Source organism: Zalophus californianus, chromosome 1, assembly GCF_009762305.2.
Source record: "Zalophus californianus isolate mZalCal1 chromosome 1, mZalCal1.pri.v2, whole genome shotgun sequence".
Classification (NCBI taxonomy): Eukaryota; Metazoa; Chordata; class Mammalia; order Carnivora; family Otariidae; genus Zalophus; species Zalophus californianus.
Genome location: NC_045595.1, coordinates 145,925,898 through 145,952,481, shown reverse-complemented (window position 1 = coordinate 145,952,481; position 26,584 = coordinate 145,925,898). Strand labels below are relative to the sequence as shown.

General features: G+C 39.1%; 1 protein-coding gene across 4 annotated transcripts in view; it reads right to left on the bottom strand.

The window, feature by feature from the left end:
• Nucleotides 1-26,584, bottom strand: part of PCYT1A (phosphate cytidylyltransferase 1, choline, alpha) — a 69,233-nt gene that overhangs the window by 23,005 nt on the left and 19,644 nt on the right. For 3 of the 4 annotated variants that reach the window (XM_027584536.2, XM_027584533.2, XM_027584535.2), the window contains exon 3: nt 8,149-8,275. In XM_027584536.2, the coding sequence (XP_027440337.1) occupies nt 8,149-8,265 (117 nt within the window). In that variant the 5' untranslated portion in view covers nt 8,266-8,275. Of the gene's footprint in view, nt 1-8,148; nt 8,276-26,239; nt 26,377-26,584 lie in introns of those variants that run through there. The other variant, XM_027584534.2, reaches the window with a different exon arrangement.

The window sequence follows — 26,584 nt, the reverse complement described above, 5'->3', positions numbered from 1 at the left end:
AACTGAAGATAAGATTGTAGTACCAGTAGTACAGTAGCAGGAATGGGGAAGTTTTAAAAAAAGGAGTTGAGATCAAAGAAAATGAGAACTGAGAGAAGTCTTTGAATTTGGAGATTTAAATGACTATTAGAGACCTTCTAGAATATATTAATAAAAGTCAAAGAAAATTACCTTTAAGAAGAAAAGGAAACAGATTAGTAATAATCTCTCATTAGATATGTGTATCTGTAAAAGGAATGAGAAAAACTGAAAGGTACCTAGAGGAGACAGAAATATCAAGTGGCTTTTTTTTTTTTTAAGTTAAGGAGATCTGTACATGTCCAAGACAGAGGAAAAGGAGCCAAAGAGACGGAGAATACCGGAGAAGGAAAAAAACAGATAACTGAGGAAGGAAGAGTCTAGAGAAATGGTAGGGAATGGCTTCAAAGGAAAGCAGGGGGAGGGGGGGAAGTATTAGCTTCAGAAATAGGAAGGATCACCCTTTTCTAAAAGAAGAAGGGAAGGTGATAAAAGGACAATGTTAGATGTAAAGGAGGAAAGACACACAAATTTATATCTGATGTCCTCAATTTTATCAGTATAGTAATAAGGACATGAAATGTCATATGAAAAACAGTGAGGTTGGAATGAGACTGAAAGCTTGAGGAAAGTAGAAAATATGTGGAACAGCTGTTGTGGGAAATGTACCAGAGCATCAGCAAATGACTAACGGAACTGCTGAGCACTGTATTAAGCCCAGATCCAGCTAGAAACATTAATCTAGAGAAGGCCAAGTTAACAGGTCTAGGAAGAGAAACTGTGAAAGATCTAGGGTTAGGCCATGGCAAATGGAAGGGAAGCAAAGGGATCTAGACATTTCTCCAAAGAAGATATACTAATGGCCAAAAAGCACATGGAAAGATGCTCAACAACATTAGTCATCATGGAAATGCAAATGAAAATCACAAAATACAACTTCACACCCACTAGAATGGCTATGAGGAAAAACACTGGCAAAAATGGTGATGGCAAGAATGTGGAGAAACTGGAACCTTCATACACTGCTGCTGTGAATGTCAACATGTGCCCAACTTTGGAAAATAGTTCTTCAAAATGTTAAACACAGAATACCATATGATCCAAAAATTACACTCCTGGGTATATAACCAAGAGAATGAAAACAAAGATTTTATTTTTTTATTATTTTTGTAAGTAGGCTCTACGCCCAACATGGGGCTTGAACTCATGACCTCAAGGTCAAGAATCACATGGTCCACTGACTGGGCCAGCCAGGCACCCCTGAAAACATATATATATTTTTAAAAACCTATACATGAATAATGTTCATAACAGCATTATTCACTATAGCCAAAAAGTGATGAATGGATAAACAAAATGGTATGTCTACGTGTACTACTATTCACCTGTAAAAATGAATGCAGTATTAATATATGCTACTACCTGGATGGACCTTGAAAACAATGTTAAATATAAGAAGCCAGATACAGAAGGCCACATACTATATGATTCCATTTATAGGAAATGTCCAAAATAGACAAATACCTAGAGACAGAAAGTAGATTAGTGGTTGCCAGAGGATAGGTTAGGGGGATGGGGGGTGACTGCTAACAGGTATGGGGCTTCTTTTTGTGGTGATGAAAATGTTCTGGAATTAGACAGTGGTGATGGCTGCATTAACATTGTGAATACACTAAAAAAAAAAACACTGAATTGTACACTTTTTAATGGTTTAAACAGTGAATTTTATGTTACATGAATTTTATCTCAATTTAAAAAGATACATTAAAGTATCCTATCTTTCAGGGCACCTGGGTAGCTCAGTCAGTTAAGCATCCAACTCTAGATTTTGGCTCAGGTCATGATCTCAGGGTCCTGGGATCGAGCCCTGTGTCAGGCTCCGCGGCCAGCACAGAGTTCTGCTTGGGATTCTCTCTCCCCCTCTCCCCCTGCCCCTCCCCCACTCACATGCACCCACACTCCTTCTCTCTCTCTCTCTAAAATAAATATTTTTAAAAAAGTGTTCTATCTTTTACAGCTGTTTCTTCAATCTTCCTTGTATACTGTGTATGTTCCAGAAGGCAAATGAAGGCAGAAGGCAAATGCAGATATCTCTCCTGGCTAGGGTTTCAATTCCTCCTAAGTATAGAAAGTGAAACCTAAGGTTCTTCAACTACAACAGATCAGCAAAATCTTTCTCATTCTAGAATTGCCTCCAGTTAGAATGAATAGTATTTCTAAAAATATCTTTATAAAAACAGTGTCTCTAGAAGCTAAGCCTTAAAAAAGTAGGACTAAGTATTTCTACCTTTATTCTTCTAAAACATACCTCCTTCATTTTAATCTCAAGGGAATCCTGCAGAATATTATCTTCAAGTGGTTTGGCTATCTGATTGTGAAGCATAAATGAAAGGGCATGGATTTAGAACTTGAAAAAACTTAAATCTAAATACCAACTCTAGGGACGCCTAGGTGGCTCAGTCGGTTAAGCATCTGCCTTCGGCTCAGGTCATGATCCCAGGGTCCTAGGATCGAGTCCCACATCGGGCTCCTTGCTCAGTGGGGAGCCTGCTTCTCCCTCTGCCTGCCACTCCCCCTGCTTGTGTGCTCTCTCTCTCTCTCTGACATAATAAATAAATAAAATCTTTAAAATAAATAAATAAATCCCAACTCTATCACTTAATAGCTGTGAAATCACGGCTTTCCTCTTCTATTAAATGGAATATAATACATGCCCCACAAGACGGCTACAAGGATTAAATAAAAGAGCATATGCAAAGTAACTAGCACAATGTTTCACATATAGTTGCACTCAACAAATTTAGGTCATCATCAACAACATAAGCTCATGTTGTTTATGGCACACAGGTTTTATTATGCCAACAAAATTAACTAAATTGTATTAATCTAAGAGATTAGATTCTAGATGCTATATCAAGTTTCTAATTCTATACAAATTATAACTAATACTATTATAACGATTAATGATCATCATCCCCAAATTATGAATGATCTTCTGAATGCAATACTGCTTTCATAAAAACTTTTCCTGATTATGTTCACGTATATTAACTCACTATTCCTCAAAATTCCAGTGAAAGAGATGAGATTCTGGTGTCCTTAGGAATAGGGAATGGAGATAACTCAGATTATGACCAGAACTTGATATTGGCTTCCCAGTACTCTACTTCCAAGGATTCTTAAACATTTTTCAGCAAAAACTTTCACAATGACAGAGAAACATTCCCCTTTTACCCAAACATGCTGCACAAATGGTAACAGGTCTTACTGAGATCTAAATTTTTTCCATAATGCTAGAGGAAAGGCTGTGAAGTCAAGAGGAATACCACAGGGTGTGAGAAAGAAGGGATAAGGAACAGAACAAAAAGATTCCACTCTCTGGGGGTGAGAAGGAAGGAAGGGAGGGAGGGAGGAGGGAAGGTAGGAAAGAAAAGGAAAAGGGAGAAAGGGAGAAGGGGGGAGAGGGAGGTAAGAAGGAAGGAGCAAAGAAAAGCAGTAATTCTCCCTACTCCTACTGCCATTTCAATGAATGTAAACAATGAACTCATCTATCTAACCACTATTTGGATGTCTCCTAGACCTTCTAAGTTGAACGTGTACTAAATTAAAATCATCTTTCTCCTAAACCATCTTTCTGTATTTCTACTTTAAGTAAGAAGCATGCCATCTACACAATCTGCCTAAGACTGAAATCCAGGAGTCATCTTTAACACCTCTCCTCCTTTACATCCTGATGTCCAAGGATTGTCTATTTTACCCCTTAAAAACTTAAAATTTTAGTTTAAGTTCTCATTATCTTCAACCTGGATCATTACAACAATCTCACAACTAGTCCTTTGGTTTCTGTCAATCCCTGTTTCAACGAATCCTTTCTAAAACAACCAGGATGATCTTTAAACTACAAATCTGATCACATTATCCACAGGATAAAGTTCAAACTCCTTATCACAGCACACAAGATCCTTCATAATCAGCCCTTGCTTACCTTATCTATTGCAGATTATTATTCTGAACTTTAAACTCTAGTAATATTACTCATAGTTTGCTAAACACACTATTATTTCACACTTGAACTTATATTCTATCTCTTACCTATTTCTTGGAGAATTTTTTTTTTTTAAGTAGGTTCCATGCCCAGCATGGAGCCCAACACGGGGCCTGAACTCACAACCCTGAGATCAAGACGTGAGCTGAGATCAAGAGTCAGACGCTTAACCAACTGAGCCGCCCGGGTGCCCCTTGTCCATTCCTTGAATTCCTATTTATCCTTCAAAGTTCAGCTCAGAAATAATCTCCTCAATGAACCTTTTCCAAAACCACTGTCCCCACCCCTAGATCCAAGTTTATCTGTTGCTCCTCTAGGCAGCCATTGTACTTCTTTCTTCCATTTAGCCCTTTCATTTTGTTTTTTCTTTTTTAGGAGAGAGAGTATGCAAGCAGGGGAGGAGCTGAGGGAGAGGGAGAAAAGAGAACTCTAAGCAGGCTCCCTGCTCAGTGCAGAGCCTGATGTGGGGCTCAACCTCACAACCCTGATATCATGATCTGAGCCAAAATCAAGAGTCAGATGCTTAACCGACTGAGCCACCCAGGCACCCCTCATTCTGTATCTTAATTATTTATCTATTTCCCCTATTTGTCTGTGAGCTTTTTTTTTTTTAAAGAAGCTTCTTTTTTATTTATTTGAGAGAGTGAGTGAGTGAGTGAGCACACAGATGGAGAGGGAGAGGGAGAAGCAGACTCTCTGCTGAGCAGGGAGCCCGACGTGAGGCTTGATCCCAGGATCCTGGGATTATGACCTAAACTAAAGGCAGACACTTAACTGACTGAGCCACCCAGGCGCCCCCGTCTGTGAGCTTCTTAAGGGCAAGGTCATCTTTTCTTTTCTTTTTTTAATATATATTTTTAAGATTTTATTTATTTGGCAGAGAAAGACACAGCGAGAGAAGGAACACAAGCAGGGGGAGTGGGAGAGGGAGAAGCAGGCTTCCTGCGGAGCAGGGAGCCTGATGCGGGGCTCGATCCCAGGACCCTGGGATCCTGAGCCGAAGGCAGATGCTTAACAACTGAGCCACCCAGGCGCCCCGGTCATTTTTTCATCTTTGCATCTCCAATGCATAGCAACTGGCACACCGATGTTCTCAATATGAGATTGTGAGATCTATCTCCATTAGCAGAACTGTTGTCAGTTTGTGATTTATTTATACATATGATAAATATTAAGATAGGCTAAAAGTCTTATTCTTCGTAAATATTTTTGTGATTCTTTTTGATTGTATCTTTAGAAACATCTGTATCAGTAAATTCTTTATACTTATAAACAAACTAGCCATAAAGTTATACCTGTATTATTCCTCCTTATTTTCTCTCTTCTTTCCAATTCATTCTGACCCACCACCCCAGCTACTAATACTTGGTGATATTTCCAATTTCTCTCCCCCTTGCAAGGAAAAAAAAAAAAACAAAAAACCTCTTCTGGGCTCTAAGCTATAGAGCCTCATATTAGGCTCACATCTCTCAAAGGGAAGATCTTATTTATCTTTATACTCCTATCACCTACTGGCCATGCTGGCACATTGTGTATGATAAAATCTCGTTTGTTCAACTCAAATGTCAACTAATGAGTGGATAAGTAAAATGTGGTATGTTATGGAATATTATTTGTCAACAAAAAGAAATGAAGTACAAATACATGCTACAACATTAATGAATCTTAAAAACATGCTCAGTGAAAAGAAGCCAACCACAAGACTATGTATGTATGTATGCCATTTATATGTAATGTCCAGAATAGGCAAATCTATAGAGACCTAACTACTATAGTAGTTTCCAGAGGCTGAAAGTTAGGAGGTAATGGGAAGTGACTGAGGATGGGGATGGGACTTTTTTGGGGGGTGATGAGAATATTCTAAAATTGGTTGCAGTGATGGTTGCACAACTCTAAATATACCCCAAACCATTGAATTGTATACTTAAAATGTATGGATTATATGATCTCAATAGAGCTGTTATTAAAAAAAAAAAGAAAAAAAATCTTGTTTGCTTTTGCTACAGAGCTGAAAAGGGGTCAGAGATTGAACATACAAGTGTACAATGGAGATGACAGACAAGTTTATTTAGCAAACACCCCTCACTAGGGTTGGTACAGCCTGTTGGGCGAGTGAATCTTTAACCATTAGCGCATGCTAAATAGCCAGTGTGTACTAGAGAGGAATGTGGAGTAAGTAGGAAGTCACTCAACTGATTTGTGACATGAATACATGAGCAAAGTAATTTAAAGCACTGAAATTCCTCAATTCTAAGGACCAAGAAATTTAAGTCTTTTGAGATCCCATTCCACTAAGACTGGCCTTTGCTCTATCCCTGGCTATTGTGACTGGCAACGAGTATCACCTACTTGGTTGTAACTTGTCCTACTCCAAGACTGATTGCTGAATTGGTGCTTACCACCATATCTCCTTAACCTGAATTCTCTTAAGAAGCATTCAGAAATTAACAATGGCCTGTTTTGTTTCCTGCTGAGTCATTTTCTGAGTATACTTGCTACAGTGAATAATGGTCCCCTAAAGACGTCTACATGTTACTCTCTAGAACCTGTGACTATGTTACCTTACATGGCAAAAAGGGCTCTGCGGATATGATTAAATTAAAGGATTTTGAACCAGGGTGATTATCCTGGATTATTCAGGTATGTTCAATGTAATCACAAGGGTCTTTGTAAGTGAGAGGTAGAAAAGTCAGAATCCGCAGAGATGTGATGACAGAAGCAGCAGTCAGAGTGATATGATTGCTAGCTGGCACCATGAGCAAAGCAATGGGGACAGCCCTCTCAAAGCTGGAAAAGACAAGAAAACAGATTCTCCCTTAGAACCTCCAGCCCTATCGACTTTTTGATTTTAGCCCTCTGAAACCCATTTCAGACTTCTGACCTCCAGAACTATAAGATAATATAACTGTATAGTTTTAGGCCACTACATTTGTGGCAATGTGTTAAGCAGCAATAGGAAACTAATACACTTGCCCCTACCATCAATATCATCATCAACATCAGGCCTAAAGCATATGTCTCTTGTTGGGGGAATCCAGTTGTTTTTATTGCTCAAGATAGAGTACTGATTTGGAACAAATGTTAATTGTGTCAGAGTAAAAATATTTTTCCCTTTGCACTACATGAAGCTCCAAAACTAAACAGTGGAAACTGCAGTTTGATGAACAGCTAATGGTCAATATAGGTAAAGAAAACACAGAAACATACAATCCTTTCATTGGAATTTTAAAACATGGATTTCATAATAATATTATATATCAATAATAACTTCAGGGGCGCCTGGGTGGCTCAGTCGTTAAGCGTCTGCCTTCAGCTCAGGTCATGATCCCAGGGTCCTGGCATCGAGCCCCGCATCGGGCTCCCTGCTCGGCGGGGGGCCTGCTTCTCCCTCTCCCACTCCCCCTGCTTGTGTTCCTGCTCTTGCTGTCTCTCTCTCTCGCTGTCAAATAATTAAAGAAAAAATCTTAAAAAAATAATAATAATAACTTCAATTGTTTATGTGGTCTTTGACATGTTCTTTAGGAGAAGCTTTAAGAAGGGTACCAAAACGAGACAGAATGAGCAGTTTGGAATGGGATCTTTCATCGAAGGCTTGGCAGTAGTTAGCAAATACAAGATAACATCCCAGGGATAAAGGAACACAAAGTAGGCAGTAATAGAAAAAGGCTCTCATCTAAGATATAACCAGTAATAGAGTGAAGGAATGGAGGAAAAAAAACAAGACACAGAAAACTAAACACCATGAGACGATACTAAGATCAGATGACTGCTCCAATTTCTCTATTCCATTAGTTTTAATTTGATCTTTAGCCTAATATACACACAACTTGCAAATTTTCCCAACATTCTTTTTTTTTCTAACGTTCTTTTTCCAGTTCCAATGTAAAGCTCTTGCAAATGAGCTGTGAGCTACAATTTGATAAGAAAGCGTAACATTTCCAACAACTGTGAAAATACTATTCACACTTACTATTCATTCTTTCCATTATTTAAGAAGACTTGTCATACTGATAGCATCAATTTTATATCAGTTTCTACCCTCCCCCTGCCAGGCTAAGTGTTCAATAAAGAAATCTCTTCCTTACAATTGCACAGCGTGGCATTTTTGAAGAAATTCCATCTTCTTCTGTTGCCCCATTGGGTCCAGGTACCTCTTTTCTCCTCTTTCTTGTGTTCATTTTGGCTGAACTCTGTGCATCCATCTTCTTTTAACTGGTCATAGAAAGTGAAAAAGAATTTTTTTCTCATTGAAGTGGAGAAAAAGTCTGTCACCAGTATTTCAGAGATGTTAACATGGATACACTCAGCAAAAGATCAATTCCATAGCACACATTTCACAAGATGAGCCAATTGCATCTGGCAAAAACAACAAAGCTTCAATAAACACATGCTCTAGTAGAAACAATGAAATGCCTCTCTGGAACAATGGCCACAATTAATCACCTGACCCTGGAAATTATTACCCTGCCCAATATAGCCTGTACACCAACTGCTAATTTCATATCCTGACTGAATGTAAAAGATTCAAAAAACTTGGCTGAGAAAGTTAGTTATATAGACTTCTACCACCAGCCCTTATAACATCCCTGGGACATCTGGAGATATATAACAAGTACAAGGAAATGTGAAAAGTATGTTTTTGGTGCAGATGGAAAAAAAAGAGCTTTTTAAAAAAGAGACAGCCATCACCAATTCCTGGTTTAACAAAGCTGGATTTTTTAACTCTAAATGCTCTGTAGGTTTCAGATATCACTCCACAGGGTTACATCTATTAAAATTGTGAAGTGTACTCTATCTTTTAAATGTCCTTCCTCTTCCTTTTCCAATACCCATTTCCCCATCCTCTTTCAGAGTCAGAACCTTAAGCCTGTTGTAAGCCCCCAACTATTAAAACCCCACCCAAGCTTCTCCTTCCCCAGTGAAAACTTTATTACTGTCTCACTTAGCACAGAGCTTCTAGCATGAGCTACCACAGAAAAGTTCTGAATATTTGATGTTTCATTTAGATGTTGGCTTGTGCTACCTCTCCAACACCCTGTAAGGATATCTGCATTTTTCTTGGGTATCATAATTTACACAAATAAGTTAATTTAATAATGATGTGATTTGAGGCATCAGCCAGAAATTGGGGATAGAAGAACTTTAATGATCAATTGCCATCTCTGCCAAGACATGATACCATGAATGGTAGAAGAAAGATCCTTAGAGCAGAAGTGAAAAACAAAATAAATGCCAGACAGAACTAGGACATTATACTCCGCCTCACTGCCTCTAATAACCTCTCCTGAATAAAATGTTCATCTAAACAACTGCAATTGTGCCTTTCTTTCCTCTGGCTAAAGTGGCAATGTGACAAGATCTACAAGAAACCTGACCTAATTCTTAAGAGACTGAAGGTGACACCCATGAGTCCTGGCTAAGTATTAGGCTGACATGAAAAACGTCAGAGTCTAAAGTGAAAGATGAATACCACCCAGAAATGTCCTTTCATCACAAATGCAAATTAAAATGGAATAAGGAATACATTTAACAAGTCTTCCAGTGATGATGATAACTTTTCTTCAATATCGTTATTAATTTTTCTTTGTAAATATCCAGAGGTTGTATTACTACTCCCACCTCACCGGTCTGAGAGGCCTACTAAAAACACCTAATCAGAGGTGCCAAGGCACAGTCAGTTAAGCATCTGCCTTTGGCTCAGGTCATGATCCCAGGGTCTTGGGATCAAGCTCCACGTCCAGGTCCCTGCTCAGTGGGGAGCTTGCTCCCTCTGCCTCCCTGCTCATGCTCATGCTCTCTCTCTCTCACAGCAGCAGCAAAAGCCTGCCACTCTGCCTATTTGTGCTCTCTCTGTCAAATAAATAAATAAAATCTTAAAAAAAAAGATTTCTTTAATCTCTGTTCCTCTTCTGACATTACAAAGAGGTGTCATTGTAAAAGCACCTATACTTTCCATTTGTGATATAAAACAGTTTTAAGGGTGCCATAATAAATCAAGGGAATAAATGTGATATCGTATTTTTCAACAATTACTTTCTATAAGTTCAAGTTAAAATTCCTTAATGTTTAATAGAAAAACACTTAACTTATGCACTCTCTTTCTCCCTCAAATAAACAAAATCTTAAAAATAATAATAACCTAAAAAAAGCCCACCTACTCAGTCCAATTAATGACCATGTCTATTTGCATACAATAGGACTTTGCTTAAGTATCTGTTAACTTTTCGGGGTAATTAGACAAAATCCATTATAAGAAATGCAATCAGCAATCTTGTGTCAGGGAGTTGAAGGTCAGGTAGTCAGTAGTACTGAGAACTTACTGTGTATAAGGTACTATAACATTTCTTGAAGTAAAAACTATTTTCTCAAGAGGACCTCAATTCAGCTGAGGAAACCACATGTTAATGATACAAAAATGCTCCTTAGGATTCTAAAACCACTGGGGGAAAGTTTGTTAAAAAACAGGATATTTACAATTTCAAAGAATCGCCAAGTATTTTGAAGTAATCCTCACAGATTACTTATTAATTACAAAGGGAAAAGAGTTACCTTTAAAGTGAAAAAAATTTCTTAGCTAAGTAATCAAAGTTAATTAACATCACCAATAATGCCTCCTGATGTGAGGCACTGAGGACATTACCTGCCAAAAAAGCATACTGTGTATGGGTTTATGAGGAACAAGCAAACAAACCTCAATTAAAGGACGTTCTATAAAACAACAGGCCTGTTACTCTTCAAAAAATGTCAATCATGATAGACAATGAAAGGCTGAGGGATTGTTCCAAAGAAAAGACAACTAAATTTCATTTCTAGATTGGGGGAGAAATTGTTATAAAGGAGAGTTATTAAAACAATCAGTAAAATTTGAATATGAACTGTGTATCAAATCATAATACACATCAATGTTAAAATACATTTGATAATTACACTGTTATGTAAAAGACTATCTTTGTTTTTAGGAGATAAAAGCTGAAGTACCTGGGGATAAAGGGGCATGATTTCTGTAGCTTACCCTCAGCAGAAACAGAAGCAGCAGCAGAAGCAGAAGAAGGAGAAGCAGAGGAAAAAGGAGGAGGAGGAGGAGGAGGAGCAGCAGCAGCAGCAGCAGCAGAAGGAGAAGCAGCAGCAGAAGAAGGAGAAACAGAAGAAGCAGCAGAAGCAGTAGAAGCAGCAGAAGAAACAGAAGAAGAAGAAAGGAGGAGGAAGGGATGGGGAAGGAGTGGGAGAAGGAGGAAGAAAATTGTGTATTATGTTACATTAAAAAAAAGGGGGGGGCGCCTGGGTGGCTCAGTCGGTTAAGCGACTGCCTTCGGCTCAGGTCATGATCCCAGAGTGCTGGGATCGAGTCCCGCATCGGGCTCCCTGCTCAGTGGGGAGCCTACTTCTCCCTCTACCTGCCGCTTCCCGTGCTTGTGCACTCTCTCTGACAGATAAAATTTAAAAAAAATTTTTTTTAAATGTTCTATAAAAATTTTCCACACAGGCTCTCATATAAGCCTGTCTTTCAGGTTCTCTAGAAATTGATTCCTTCTCTTTCCTAATTCTTTGAATTAGTATGACTGATACAAATATTCCAAGAAGTATATGTTTTAATAATCTAAACATCTTGCAAGGAAGATCATAACAGCAACAGTTATAATAATGGCTCTCTTTCTTTGAATACTAGGCACTTAATATACATTAAGTATATTAATGCTAGGCACTTAATATACATTATTCTCATTTAACCCATATAACCTGAGATGCAGGTATTATTAGCCCCAACTTACAAATGAGAAAACTAAGGAACAGGGACGTTAAGTAAGAGATCCAAGAGCTCACAAAGCTAGCCGTGGGAGAGCCAGGATTTAAATCCAGACTTGTCTAATTCCAAAGTCGTTACCACTATTTTTTCTGTCTCCCAGAAATCCAAGATTTGTAAAAAGAAGCTGTCTCGTCATCAATACTGCTGCTTCCTTCTGTCAAGAACATTCTATGGCATGGGTCCCTTAAGTTCTTGCAGACTTAAGTAAGTACTAACTGCACAGTAGAATAAAAGGTCACAGTTACTTAAAGGTAAACAAGGTCTCAGGACCAGTCGAATAGAACTGATGTGGCTATTGGCCTGATTCAGTCAGTCCAATTTGTCAGCTGTACAGATGTGTAGATCTTTCCTATTGGATAGTTTTCCTAGAATTTTCTTATAAACTTCCAATTTAAGCAATAAAGATTTCTTTAATCTCAGGATGCCAGGATGGCTCAGCCAGTTGAGCGTCTGCCTTCAGCTCAGGTTGTAAACCCCCGGGGTCCTGGGATTGAGCCCTGCATTGGGCTCTCTGCTTGGTGGTGAGCAGGTTTCTTCCTCTCCCTCTGCCTGCCACTCTGCCTATTTGTGCTCTGTCAAATAAATAAATAAAATCTTAAAAAAAAGATTTCTTTAATCTCTGTTCCTCTTCTGACATTACAAATAGGTGTCATTGTAAAAGCACCTGTACTTTCCATTTGTGATATAAAACAGTTTTAAGGGTGCCATAATAAATCAAGGGAATAAATGTGGTATCGTATTTTTCAACAATTACTTTCTATAAGTTCAAGTTAAAATTCCTTAATGTTTAATAGAAAAATACTTAACACATCCAAAGACATGTTTATAGGAATTTCTTCAGAAGTCTTTGCTCTGGGGTACCTGGGTGGCTCAGTCAGTTGGGCGGCTGCCTTCGGCTCGGGTCATGGTCCCAGGGTCCTGGGAACGAGCCCCGTGTCAGGCTCCCTGCTCTGCGGGGGGCCTGCTTCTCCCTCTCCCTCTGCCTGCTTCTCCCTCTCCCTCTGCCTGCTTCTCTCCCTGCTTGTGCGGTCAAATAAATAAATAAAAAATATTTTAAAAAAAAGTCTTTGCTCTGTGTGGGGGGTGGAGGAGTGGAAAGGTATGTGTGCTATAATATTTTTATAGCTTTACTGAAGTATAATTGACATACAATAAACTGTATTTAAAGTGTATAACTTAATGAGTTTTAACATAACTATACATCTGGGAATCATCAAAATTAAGAGAATCAACATACTACCATTGTCAGGTTTCCTCATGCCACATTAGAATCCATCTCTTCCTCCCCGACTTCAACTTTGCTTTACTTTTTTGTTTGTCTGGCTTTTTTTTTATACTATGGCAAAATATATGTAACATAAGATTTGCTTTCCTTTCTAACTGCTTACTTCTTAAAGCACTGAATCATCTTGTCATATGATTCAACTTAACTAGACAAACACATGGTTTGATTTTTGATTGCCCCTCAAATATTTTTTATTTTTTAAGATTTTATTTATTTATTTGAGAGAGAGAGAGATAGAGAGCACGAAAGGGAAGAGGGTCAGAGGGAGAAGCAGACCCCCCTGCTGAGCAGGGAGGCTGATGTGGGACTCGATCCCGGGACTCCGGGATCATGACCTGAGCCGAAGGCAGTCGCTTAACCAACTGAGCCACCCAGGCGCCCGCCCCTCAAATATTTCTATTCCTGAAGAATCCCTACTAATAATTCATTACTTAGCTAAAAGGTTAAAACCTTTTGGTGGATAATATTGAACTAGAAAGAAGCAAAAGCTCTCCCTCTAAGAGTTAAAATACTGCCAGTGTGATTTAAATATATTTCAAAGCCAAACTGGTATCTGGGGTAATTGGACCTTGTGATATCCATTCTATTCCACTAGATTAAAAAAATCATACAAAAAATATAAAATATCACGATAAGGACTCGAGGCAAGAGAAAGAATTTGTGTGATTAGCTAAAGCTAAAGTAAAATTCACAAACATAGAAGGAATCATGTGGTTACTGTGATTACAGTGGTTACTTTTGTTGTTAACATGTTACAAAGCCCTTTGGTAAATAATAGTAACACTAATATATTTTACCTGTATTTCAATTGAGTACATATAACAAAATCTCTCCATCTGCCTTATATAATCACTTTCAATCAAATGTCTAAGGCAGTGTTTCTCAGTATTTTTTATCCATGCTCCATCAAATGTCTAAGGCAGTGTTTCTCAGTATTTTTTATCCATGCTCCATTTTAAGAAATATAGAAATTTTGGGGTGCCTGAGTGGCTCAGTCTGTTAAGCCACTGCCTTCGGCTCAGGTCATGATCCTGGGGTCCTGGGATCGAGTCCCACATCCAGCTCCCTGCTCAGGAGGAAGCCTGCTTCTCCCTCTCCCTCTGTCTCCCGGCTGGCTTGTGCTCTCACTTTCTGTCAAACAAATAAATTAAATCTTTAAAAAAAAAAAAAAAAAGAAATACAGAAATTTTAACCTCACTCCATCAGCATAGTGTTATGATTTAAGAGTTCAGGCCCTAAAATCAGATTACCTAAGCATGAATCCCTTCTCCACTACTTACTAGCCACGAGAACTTGGACAAATTCCTTAATTGCCAGAGTTGCATCACCTAACAAATGAAGTTCAAATGGAGTACTCCATGTAAGCCTTAGTTCAGTGCCTGGCACAAGTAAGTATTTGTAAGTATTACCTACTATATTATTTAGTAGTAGTAGTTGTCATCATCTGCCTTAAAGCTTGCCTTCTTGTGTATCCCCTATATCCAGAAAGATTTTGTCAAGTTTTCCCCCTAGGATTACTATTATGAAAAGTATACTTTTTTTTGAAAGATTTTATTTATGATTTAAGAGAGACAGAGCATGAGCAGGGGGAGGGGCAGAGGGAGAAGCAGACTCCCCACTGAGCAGGGAGCCTAATGTGGGGCTCAATCCCAGGACCCTGAGATCATGACCTGAGCGGAAGGCAGATACTTAACTGACTGAGCCACCCAGGTGCCCCATGAAAAGTATACTTTAAATGTAAAAATATTAATATTCACAACCCTTTGACATAGGTATATTGTTTTTATTACTATTTTACAGATAAGAAAACTGAGGCACAGATGATAAGGTCACACAGCTAGTAAGTAGCAAAGCTAAGAATCAAATTCAGCCAGCCTGGCTGCGGACTACACACTCCTAATCACTAGAGTATATAATATGATACAATACCATACTATTACAAGAAGGTACCCTGGTAACTATCTCTAAATATCTGAATGCCTGTCATGCTGGATAGAGCAAATACCCAGACAACAAAAAATAGATCACTGGTTGGAAGAGGCAGAGTTATAAATGGTAACTAAACATAATAAAAACCTTTTTAGGAATAAGAGTTATCTGAAACAGAACTGGGTTAACTCAGGAGGCATTTCATTTTGGCACACCAGGATATTCAAGCAGAGGTTGTGTAGAAACACATTTATTCATTTTGTTGGTCATTATCCTGTTAAAGTCCATCTTGGTTGATCTTTTTGCTTATCCAATCTGTTAAAATAATGTCAAATCTTGACTGTCTATATAATATTAGCTATTTATCATAATTTAATGTAGTCTATAAACTTGGAAAGGTTTTTGTCTCCAACCAAATCACTGTCGAAAATATTGATCAGGATAGATATATGTCACCATACACCAATGTGACCTACCACTAGATCCCTCCCCCACTTAAGATCCACTCTTTTTTTTTTTTTAAGATTTATTTATTCATTTTATTGGGGGGGGCAAGGGCAGAGGGAGATGGAAAGAGAAACTCAAGCAGACTCCACGCTGAGCACAGAGCCTGACACAGGGCTCAATCTCAGAACCCTGAGATCACAATCTGAGCCGAAACAAAGAATGGGACGCCCAACCGACTGCACCACCCAGACGCCCCAAGATCCACTTTTAGAGTACTAGGTTAGTGCAATATAAACACAGTAGAATTTATCTTTAGAAAACAGAATAGAGGGGCGCTTGGGTGGCTCAGTCGGTTAAGTGGTTCAGGTCATGATCCCAGGGTCCTGGGATTGAGCCCGGCATCAGGCTCCATGCTCAGTGGGGAGCCTGCTTCTCCCTCTCCCCTTGCCCCTCCCCTCCACCTCTCCCCACTGCTCATGCTCTCTCACATGCTCCCTCTCAAATAAAATCTTAAAAAAAAAAAAAAAAAACAGAAACAGAGTAGAGAATATATTTAAATTTCTTAATGATTAGGGTATTCAATCAGATGTAAATCTGTTTTATTGCATTATCACACAATTCACATCTCTATCACAATACCAAAGATTATGATAATAATTATAGCTAACATTTAGCACACTTGCTATGTGCCAGGAAGTTTTAACCTTTGCATATGTTAAATAATTTAATCCTCCCAACAATCCTGTAAGTTAGATAATACTATTATCCCTATTTTGAAGATGAGGAAATAGAGTCACAGCTAAGTTAAATGACTGAGGTCACACACCTAGGACAGAGCAAAAATAAGATTTGGCCCTAGGCATTTTGACTCTAGGGTCTGTGCACTTAACAGCACCACCATGCTGCCTAGTATATAAAATGGTCATACTTGAATTTAATCAAAATCACATATTACAGTCAGGAATTTAATTTCATCTTTCATAAACAATGGGCTCCCTTCTCACTGGACCTATCAATGGCAAACTATTCAAGAACTCTAGGGACTTGTTTTGGTTTGGGCCACAGTAAAAGAGCAGAGAGGACACTAGACTAGGAATCATATATAAACTGGGATTTAATTCTAGCTCCTTCTAGTACCTTAACTCTAAGTCTAAAGAGTGATCAAGGAAGGCTCTAATCAAATATACTTAATTTCTAAGTCATGCTAAGGATGAAATGAGAAACTAGACTATAAATTTCCTGATGTAGCGGATATTTGTTGTCTTCCCACTGTTCAATCCCGCTCTGAAAAGAGCCCATTTTCATCTGGGGACTCACTTTCATTTGGTCTATGTAAGCTTCAACTTCAAACCCTAGCATCAGATCACATGTACCAAACTTAAACCAATCAGCGTTATCATTCTCCCCTGGCCACAGACTGGAGGAGGAAGGGAGAAGGGACAGTAATAGGTGACCTAAGTCAGTCCAATCAGAGTACATTTCAGAACTCACCAGATGGAAAGGCTTAGATGAAGATTATCACTTCTCTTTGTGGATCTAAACCTAGAGACATGGCTTTGGGAAGCATCCTGTGACAAACTAGTGGCCATCCTATCACCAGGAGGAGAGCCTTTTTTGAAAGCGTTGACACAGAGTAAGCAAGCTGATGATGGGGAGAATTCAGATCCTGAACCGTCTAACTGTGCCAACCAATACATTCATTCCCCTTTTTGCTTAAGTTAGTTAAACTGGGTTTCTTATCACTTAGAACCACAAAAATCTTAATTGGTGCATTTAATACCTAGCAATGAGCTCTGGTGCAGAGTAGGCACACTCAATTACTATTTGAATATACTAAGTATAGAAAACCACTTTCGAAATTTTGAAAAGCACTTTATTCAACATTACTGTTTTGTTTTGATGGAAAGGAGTCAAGTTCTTGTCAGTTTATAAGTGTATCAAAGATGGCACAACAAAGCTCCCATCCTGTTAAAACTATTTTTCCTTATCTGCTTACATATAGTTCTTCTATTTTTCTAAAGATGACTTTTGTGTCTTACACAGTATTTTACATTATACTTTGAACATTACACATTAGACTTAAACTCAGGTCTTAAGATCCTAGGGATTTGGAACAAATACACCTAATACTTTTGGTGTTTCATGTAAAACACTTCTGTATCTTATCCACTTTCTTAGGAGATGGAGAACACCAAGATCACAGACATTCTTTAACAATAACTCTAAAAGAATTTTGAAATTATAAAAAGATTGTCTCATGCCTTTCCTCTAAAACTACTACTATTTTTTAAACTTTGACTCTATAGATCTCTCAAGAGACCATTTTTCATTGGCTCTCTCTTAGACCAACCCCATGCCACATCTACTAACTTATACACCATGAAAGCGTACAGAATAATTTAATTATTAGTGCCTTACTGGAAGAAATTACCAGTTCCCCCAAAGTTACAAAAGATGCCTGACATATCAGGTTTGCCATTGAGAAAAGGTATGTTGGAGGATGAGAGCATACTGAGGATAGTAAATACATGTTGGCTTTTAGTTCATTATACTGAAACTTAGCTATACCTAAAACCACATCACCTTTACCACATTCACAATTGCCCAGTTGTTCCAACAATGAGGAACAATACTTCCCAAACTCTCCGTTTATGATAACTGCACCTTTGGAATCAACCAACACTATTAAGTAAAGGTGCAGTGATCTCCCTGGAAAAGGGAATATCTACACTCAAGAGAGGAAAAAACAAACAAAAAAAACACATACACAGGCTGCCTTAACAGAACAGGCTGTCCAGAAGGTGATAAGGTTGGAAAAAGATGGCACCTCCTCAGAACCAATATAGTGTAAGATCAGAATGGGGCTGAGGAGTGGAGAATTACCTAATACTCTCTGTAGGCGGATCCTGGCTTCTAGCCATAGCATCCATATTAATTAAGCTAGGATGAGTCAGAATGAAAGTAGTTGGAGATAAGATACATAGCCTGCCCCTTAAACTCATTAGGGTGTGCCAAAGCTTCCTGTTTCCTTAGCGGTTTATCCTACAAAAAAAAAGTTTCTTTGTAAAATGAAACTATTACAAGAGAGAAAAGGATCTGAGACCATTTGTAAGGCCTGATCTTTCTAACCTTTACAGTCCCTAGTAACCTATCTTTAGTCAAAATCCCCACTGATGCACAGATCTAAGTATGGACATACCTGCCACAACCACCAGAACACCACCACGCCTATTAAGTGAATTAGTGTCTCTAAATTGCTTTCAAGATACAGAATGTAGTATCTGTGCCTGTGATTTTTACTCAGATTCACAAAATCTGGCTCCATTTCTGCTGACTCACCTCCCAGTACACACTGCTTGCCTTGTTCTTCAATGTTTCAATAAATGCCCGCTTGGATGCATCAATTTTGCTACTAAGAAAGTACACCGAAGTGGAAATGTGTGTGAGGTGGGAAGGGCAGCAGTGAGGAGACACTGAGGATAAATCTGGTCAAGTGTTTTTCCAATGTAAGTGTCCTAAAGGCGACAAAATCTGGGTACTGGTATGCACACGCTTGTGTTTTAAAGATGACAGTGTCCTGCAAGTGTAGTTTTAAGGACTCCCACCCAACCCCTTCTATTCTACCTCCTTATTGCTAGTAGATCTAGTAAGCACCCCAGGGTGAAAGAGGAGGTAGATTCTGCTTCCTAACCTATGCAACAACCTAAGTAATAGCAAATTGCAAGCATATATATTCTTCAAGTTTCAAAAACTGAATTCAAATTTGACAGAGTACTACAGGAACTATCTGCAAAAAGAGGAGACATGAATTTTTTCTTTGCATTCTATTCCTGCCTCTCCCATCTCTGGGACATTATCTTCCTCGGTAAAACCGTATCTCAGTAATTTTCTACTGGCATACCAATGTCCAGGTCCAAAGCTGAGTGAGCAAGCATACTTTATTTTTTTTTAAAGATTTTATTTATTTATTTGACAGAGAGAGACACAGCGAGAGAGGAAACACAAGCAGGGGGAGTGGGAGAGGGAGAAGCAGGCTTCCCGCCGAGCAGGGAGCCCAATGTGGGGCTCAATCCCAGGACCCTGGGATCATGACCTGAGCTGAAGGCAGACGCTTAACGACTGAGCCACCCAGGCGCCCGCAAGTTGTGGAGGTTAATAAAGTGGTGCTCTTTTTTTAAGATTTTATTGACAGAGATGTGCTCGCTTCAGCAGCACATATACTAAAATTTGACAGAGAGAGCACAAGTAGGGGGAGTGGCAGGCAGAGGGAGAGGGAGAAGCAGGCTCCATGCAGAGCAGGGGGGGAAGTTGGAGGGAGGATATGCCTAACCCACAGTGGGGAGGAGGGATTGGATTCAAGAACCAGCAGACCTCACAGGCCAAAAATGGCCCACTGCCCGCTTTTGAAACTAAAGTTTGTTTTTGTTTTTTGTTTTTTTGTTTTTAACATAACTTTTTTTTACTGAATATTTACTTTTTATTTTTATTTATTTTTTATTTTTTTAATTATGTTATGTTAATCACCATACATTACATCATTAGCTTTTGATGTAGTGTTCCATGATTCATTGTTTGTGCATAACACCCAGTGCTCCACGCAGAATGTGCCCTCTTTAATACCCATCACCAGGCTAACCCATCCCCCCACACCCTCCCCTCTAGAACCCTCAGTTTGTTTCTCAGAGTCCATAGTCTCTCATTGTTCGTCTCCCCCTCCGATTCCCCCCCTTCATTTTTCCCTTCCTCCTATCTCTCTTTTTTTTTTTTTTTTTACATATAATGTATTATTTGGAACACGACCATGCTCCTTCACTGATGTACTATCTATGGCTGCTTTTGTGCTAATCGCAGAGTTGAGTAGGTGGCAATACATACTGTATAACTTATAAAGCCTAACATTTACTATCTAGATGGCCCTTTACTGAAAAAAGTTTGCCAAAAAAGTTGCCATCTTATACTAAATGAAGATGGAACTAGTTTTATCAATAATTTGGTAGCAAATCCTACCTAGATTATGCAAACAGTAAAGTAAAAGTCAGTGCTAGGAATATGGTTATTTCAAGAAATTGAACTGTATCTTTCTGATATAGGACTACTGCAGTTTATGTCACCAACCTGTGTATGTTACATTATATAGAATAAGTCAGAAGTACACCCGATTTGGGAAATTCTAAATGAAAAAGTAAAGATCACAAAATAACCACACTGACACATTAGTTTTAAAACAGAGCTCAGTGGTATGCCTCAATATTTGAGGCTACTAAATTGCCACATCTAAGATCTTAGTTTTGAACTTGATCTCTTCCCTCTAATTTCTTCAGAGAAATCTTTATTCAACAAACACTGAGTGGGCACTTACACTGTGCCAGACCCTGGGTTCACCCTGGAACAAAATAAAGGTTATATTTGGGCCTTGCCACACAATAGAATATTTCAAGAAAGAGATTATCCTAAAAACCACAAAGGACACTTGTAATAATTCTTATGGTTAATAATTTTGCTCTCCCACCACTCCACTACAAAATTCAGTGAGTAAACTCTGTGTTTAGATTCTGCTTTTCCTAGAGTGGGTTATAGAATTTATATCTCTAAGGCAGGGTCTATGACAGATTCAGGGAATTCTGGGATTTGGACAAAAAAGAATTATATATTCATTTTTACTAACCTCTGGCAAATTCACCATTTCCTTCAATTATGAACATAAGCCACAATAGTAATAGATCATCACTAATAGAAATCTTAGATATTTTCAGATAGCATTACACTTATTACAAATATTTTGGAATATTGTTTAAACATATCATTTTTAAATTATTATAAGATCCATTGATAGTAAACATTATTTACGATGTTAAAAGCATATATAGTATATTACACATTTTATTTTATATTTATGTAATTTTTTAAGCAGGCTCCACATGAAGCATGGAGCACAACCTGGAGCTTGAATTCACAACCCTTAGATCAAGAGTCAGGCGCTCAAATGACTGAGCCACCCAGGTGTCCCTCATACCACACATTTTTTAAAGCATTTTGATAACTTTATTTCAACATAGTTTCAAGTTTTATGTATTTAATTCTTTGTTTGGTATAATAATATTATTCCAAAAGGGAATCTACAAGTTTTCACCATACTGCCAAAGGGGCCCATGGCACAAAAAAAGATTAAGATTTCTACTCTATGGCCAAAAAATAAACAAAGATAATCACATCTAGGATAATTACCTTTAAATTAAAAAAAAAAACTACCTAAAAAACAAAACAAAAAAACTATTTTCTGTTAAGTGCCACACATCCATTTTGTTCTCTAGCATAGAGCAAAGACCATATGTTACTTTTTTTTTTTTTTACCAGCCTTTACTTCAAAATTGGTTTGCAAATAGTTGTGAGTGTGATATAACAGCCTGGCAGACCCAGGGGTTCCCCTGGCTCACTGGCAGTCATTCTAGTATAAATATAGAAAGCTTCAAATTAATACAACTTTTAACAAGAGAGTTATCAAAAGAAAGGGAAAAAAAGACAAAACAAAAACCGAAAAAAAAAACCCCAGCTATATATCTATCTACTAATCTGGTTTGCAAACAGTAAAATACAAGCAATTCAATTATTTATATTAATGAGGGAATGTATGTAAACAAACCTAACATAGTGCCAAATATTTGTTAGAGACTCACAAACAGTTTTTTTTTTTTTCCCCTTCTGGAGTGGAGCTCTGTTACATACTGCAAAATAGAGTACATAAAAATGTATATTCCCTTAATTTACTGACTGAATTGTAGAAGAGGGAGTAGAGAGAGTTCTCCAATAGAAGAGCCAAAAGATCTGACTTCAGATCAGTTATGCAAATACATGAAAAGAAAAGCATAAGAAAATTATAATTATTACTAGATATTTTGTCATTACCCATCCTTAATAACAATAGCAAATTATTATGTTTGCTTTTTCTATAAATATTTTATAAATCAATTCTTATCAGCGTTTCTAACATGGAAAAGTTATAAACTTTTTTCCCTAGGAGAATCACGTCTAACTTAGAGTTTAGACAGCTCCACAGGGGAATCAAGAATGGGGTCAGGTGGTTTACAAACTCAATGAGACTGTATACAAAATTTGGTGAGTATGCCTATGTTTCTGATTATTAAAGACTGTTTAAGCAGAACAGTTACTTCTGCCATAGTTAGAAAAGCTTAAACAAGAGAAAGCAAACAGTTCTTCCCTTAGTCACAGAGTGAGTTAGTGTTAACATCAGATAAAGTAACCTGGGATTTCTGAACCTAAGGCTTTGACCAAATTATTCTCCCTAACGGACCATATATTCAAAGAGAAGGTCCCCAAGAAAAATAAAACCTCACCTATTTATGGGAAGAGAAATCATAGGCTTAGAAAGGAATAAAGTTCATTCTTTATCAATCAGGCCATTATACTGGTTTTTGAAGGGAATTTGCAAAGCAGGGTAGGTCAAAAAGAATCCTTTCATTCAACAAACACAAAGGATCCCAGAGGCAGTGCTGCAGTCTCCAAGCCTAAATGTCTTCTCTTCTAAGTCAGTTACCTTGAAACATGCACAATTGACCCTTGAACAAAACAGAGGTTAGGAGCACTGTCCCCCAACACACACACGCACACACACACACACACACCCGTGCGCGTGCGCGTTGAAAATCTGCTTATAATTTTTGACTCCTTCAAAACAAGCCTACTGTTGACTGGAAGCCTTACCAATAACATTAATAGTTATTAACATATTTTGTATGTTAGACATATTATTTACCATATTCTAACAAGGAATGTTAAGGAAGCTAGAGAAAAGAAAATGTTATTAAGAAAATCATAAGGGGGGGCGCCTGGGTGGCTCAGTTGGTTGGGCGACTGCCTTCGGCTCAGGTCATGATCCTGGAGTCCTGGGATCGAGTCCCACCTCGGGCTCCCTGCTCGGCGGGGAGTCTGCTTCTCCCTCTGACCCTCTTCCCTCTCGTGCTCTCTATCTCTCATTCTCTCTCTCTCAAATGAATAGGTAAAATCTTAAAAAAAAAAAAAGGAGGAAAGAAAGAAAATCATAAGGGGGCTGAGGGGCCTGGGTGGCCTGAGTGGCTTAGTTGGTTTAGTGTCTGCCTTCAGCTCAGGTCATGGTCCCGAGGTCCTGGGATGGAGCCCCACGTCCGGCTCCCTGCTCAGCAAGGAGTCCGCTTCCCTTTCTCCCTGTCCCCCATTCTTGCTCATGCTCTCTCACTCTCTCAAATAAATCAATAAATACAATCCTTTTTTTTTTCTTTTTAAAGAAAATCATAAGGGGGTGCCTGGGTGGCTCAGTCGATTAAGCATCTGACTCTTAATTTTGGCCATGTTCTCAGAGTTGGTAAGATGAAGCCTGCTTCAGCTCCAAGCTAGGTGTGGAGCCTGCTTGAGATTCTTTCACTCCCTCTCCTTCTGTCCCTTCCCCCCTCCTTTCTCTCAGAAAGAAAGAAAGAAAGAGAGAAAGAAAGAGAGAAAGAGAAAGAAAGAGAGAAAGAAAGAAAGAGAGAAAGAAAGAGAAAGAAAGAAAGAAAGAGAGAAAGAAAGAGAAAGAAAGAAAAAGAAAATCATAGGGAAGAAAAAATACATTTATAGTATTATATTTATTAAAAAAATTCACATGTATGTGGACCCATGCAGCTCAAACATGTGTTGCTCAAGGGTCAACTGTATTGTTACAGAAATAAATTCTTGAGTAGCTCCTTTCAGTTATGTATAATGTATGCCAAGTAAACATCTAATGTTTTAGAAAAAGGTGTAATTAGCCATTTTTTAGCTAAACAAAGACTCTCCCCTATTGTTCACAACTCAATACTTTACCATTCAAGAATCTTTCTGAACTCCCTTCCTCTATCACATAGTATATGTGTGTAGGAGGTGAGGGTGACTATTAGGTTATCAGATAAACGCAGTGTCAGATAAGTTAAAATTACCTCAAGCTTCTTCTATTAAATATTGTTTTAAAGAAAACACTGGGTGCACAATCAGTAGCACCTTTTATAAAGTCTATAGAGAGGAGGTAGTGAAACTCACTTTAGTTCATTTCATCTGCATTGCTAACAGCCCTCAGGAATGGGGATCAGTAGGGGATAAAACCACCAACTAAAACATCATCTGAATTACTCACAGCATGGTATTATTCCCAGTTTGCCAGTCTTGGCCTCTAGCACATAATCACTGAGCTGGATAGCTAAATACACCAAAGGCTCTCCCATATGGTATTCCAGTCACCACTGTTGACTCTCCTAGCATCTCCTTTCTTCCCCATGGTGGTCACCATCTGCTTACCACTGATTACTGCACCAATTCCATTCTCAACTAGTATCTTTATACCAGCAATTCTTGGTACTTACAGAATCACTAAATATCAAGATTGAAAAGGACCCTAAAGGCCGTATCTCCCTACCCCCATTCTATTCTTGGCAGAATGTTTTCTGTCTCTATCTTCAGTTCCCTTCCTAAGTCTTGCTCCTACACTCCTCAAAGCTTCCCCTTTCTCGATGTCGGCTCCTAGCAGTTTTTCCTATCACAAACCTCTCTATCCTCACTGCTTCTATAAATATCACTGTCCCTATTTCAATATGTAAGTTCTGGTTCTCCCAACTGAGATCTTGAGTTTCAGTCCTCAGTCATAACCAGTCACCTCAATTATATTTGGGACAACTTCTCCAGTTAAGTCAATCTGATGGAGCCTGTCTCCCCAGCCACAGAGCCAGTCTTTGTACTTACTTCTAAACAGTCCTCTAAACAAAGAATCATGGCATTTTAGACCTGAAAGAAAACTCAGAAATAATCTGAGTTTAAACATTTTTACTTACATTTCACACATTTCGGGATATATGAAATCCATTTTATATCATCTCATACATACATAACTGAAACAAGTTTCATGAAACAATACTTACCCTTACTATGTGAACACACTGAAAATTTCTATTGTATTCCATTAAAAAAAAATTTCAGGTGCTATCCATTAAATGGATTTCACAACCCAATAATAGGATGGAACCCCTAGTCTAGTAAACATTAATCTAGTCCAAACTTCCCATTCACTGATGAAAAAACTGGAGCTCGGTCTTGAGATAAGTTTCCCAGTCACAAGACGTTTGTCCAGAAAGTTAAACTTGGGTCTATCTGGTAAGTCCCACCCAGATCCGTGTTCTTTACACTGAAGACCTTCTCTGCCTAGTCATGACCGCTCAACTACAGCCCGTGCCCAAACATAACCCTGCAGTACCATGTCCAGTCACTGAGCCCACACTGTTGTCCCCGTCAGCCCCTCAAAGTGACTGCTCGTTGGTCAAGGATCCCCGCCCCCGCCCCCTCCCCCCCGGCCGCTGCTTCTTGTTCTCTTAGATCAGAGTCCCCGCACAGTCACTCTCTCTCGACCCCGAGTCTCCTCCAAGGCACTGCCTCATACTTTCTCGCTAACAGTCCTCTCGCAGTCTCTGCCTCGGGCTCTCCGAGGTCAGAGTCCTTTCGCATTCACCGCTCCTGGGTGGCACACTCCTCGCAAGCAGCTACATCTCGGTCAGTCCCTTCGCTGTCACTGCCTCTGGCTCACAGCTGCCTCGTAACCCCTCCTCACGCTCCCCTCGCTGTCACTGACCCACTCTTCAGTCAGTCTCCTCGTGGTCCTAGCCAAACAGTGTGTCCTCTCAGAGACAGCCGCAAGGAGATGCACACACAGGATCCTCACCTGCAGCTAACGCTCCCGGGCCCCAGTCCAGTCGGCTTTCTCCTAGGAGCCGCGTCACGGACAAGGGAAGTTGAAGAGGTTGCGGGGAGACGCCCGGGGAAGGCAGCTGACGGAACAGCGGGCCGGAAGTCCCGCCTACTGCCCGCCCTCTTGTCAATCCGAGTACGGCATTTCCCTGAAAACCACGACCCCTGACACAGTAGTTCCGCCACCACAGAGGCCCCAGGGATGGCGTGGCTGGGCAGAGAACACCAGGCGCAAGAGATGAGATGGCCAAGGGCCAGTCTCCATGCGGAACTGGAGTTTGGGGTGAAGACACCGCCTCGTGAGAGGATACGGCCGTGA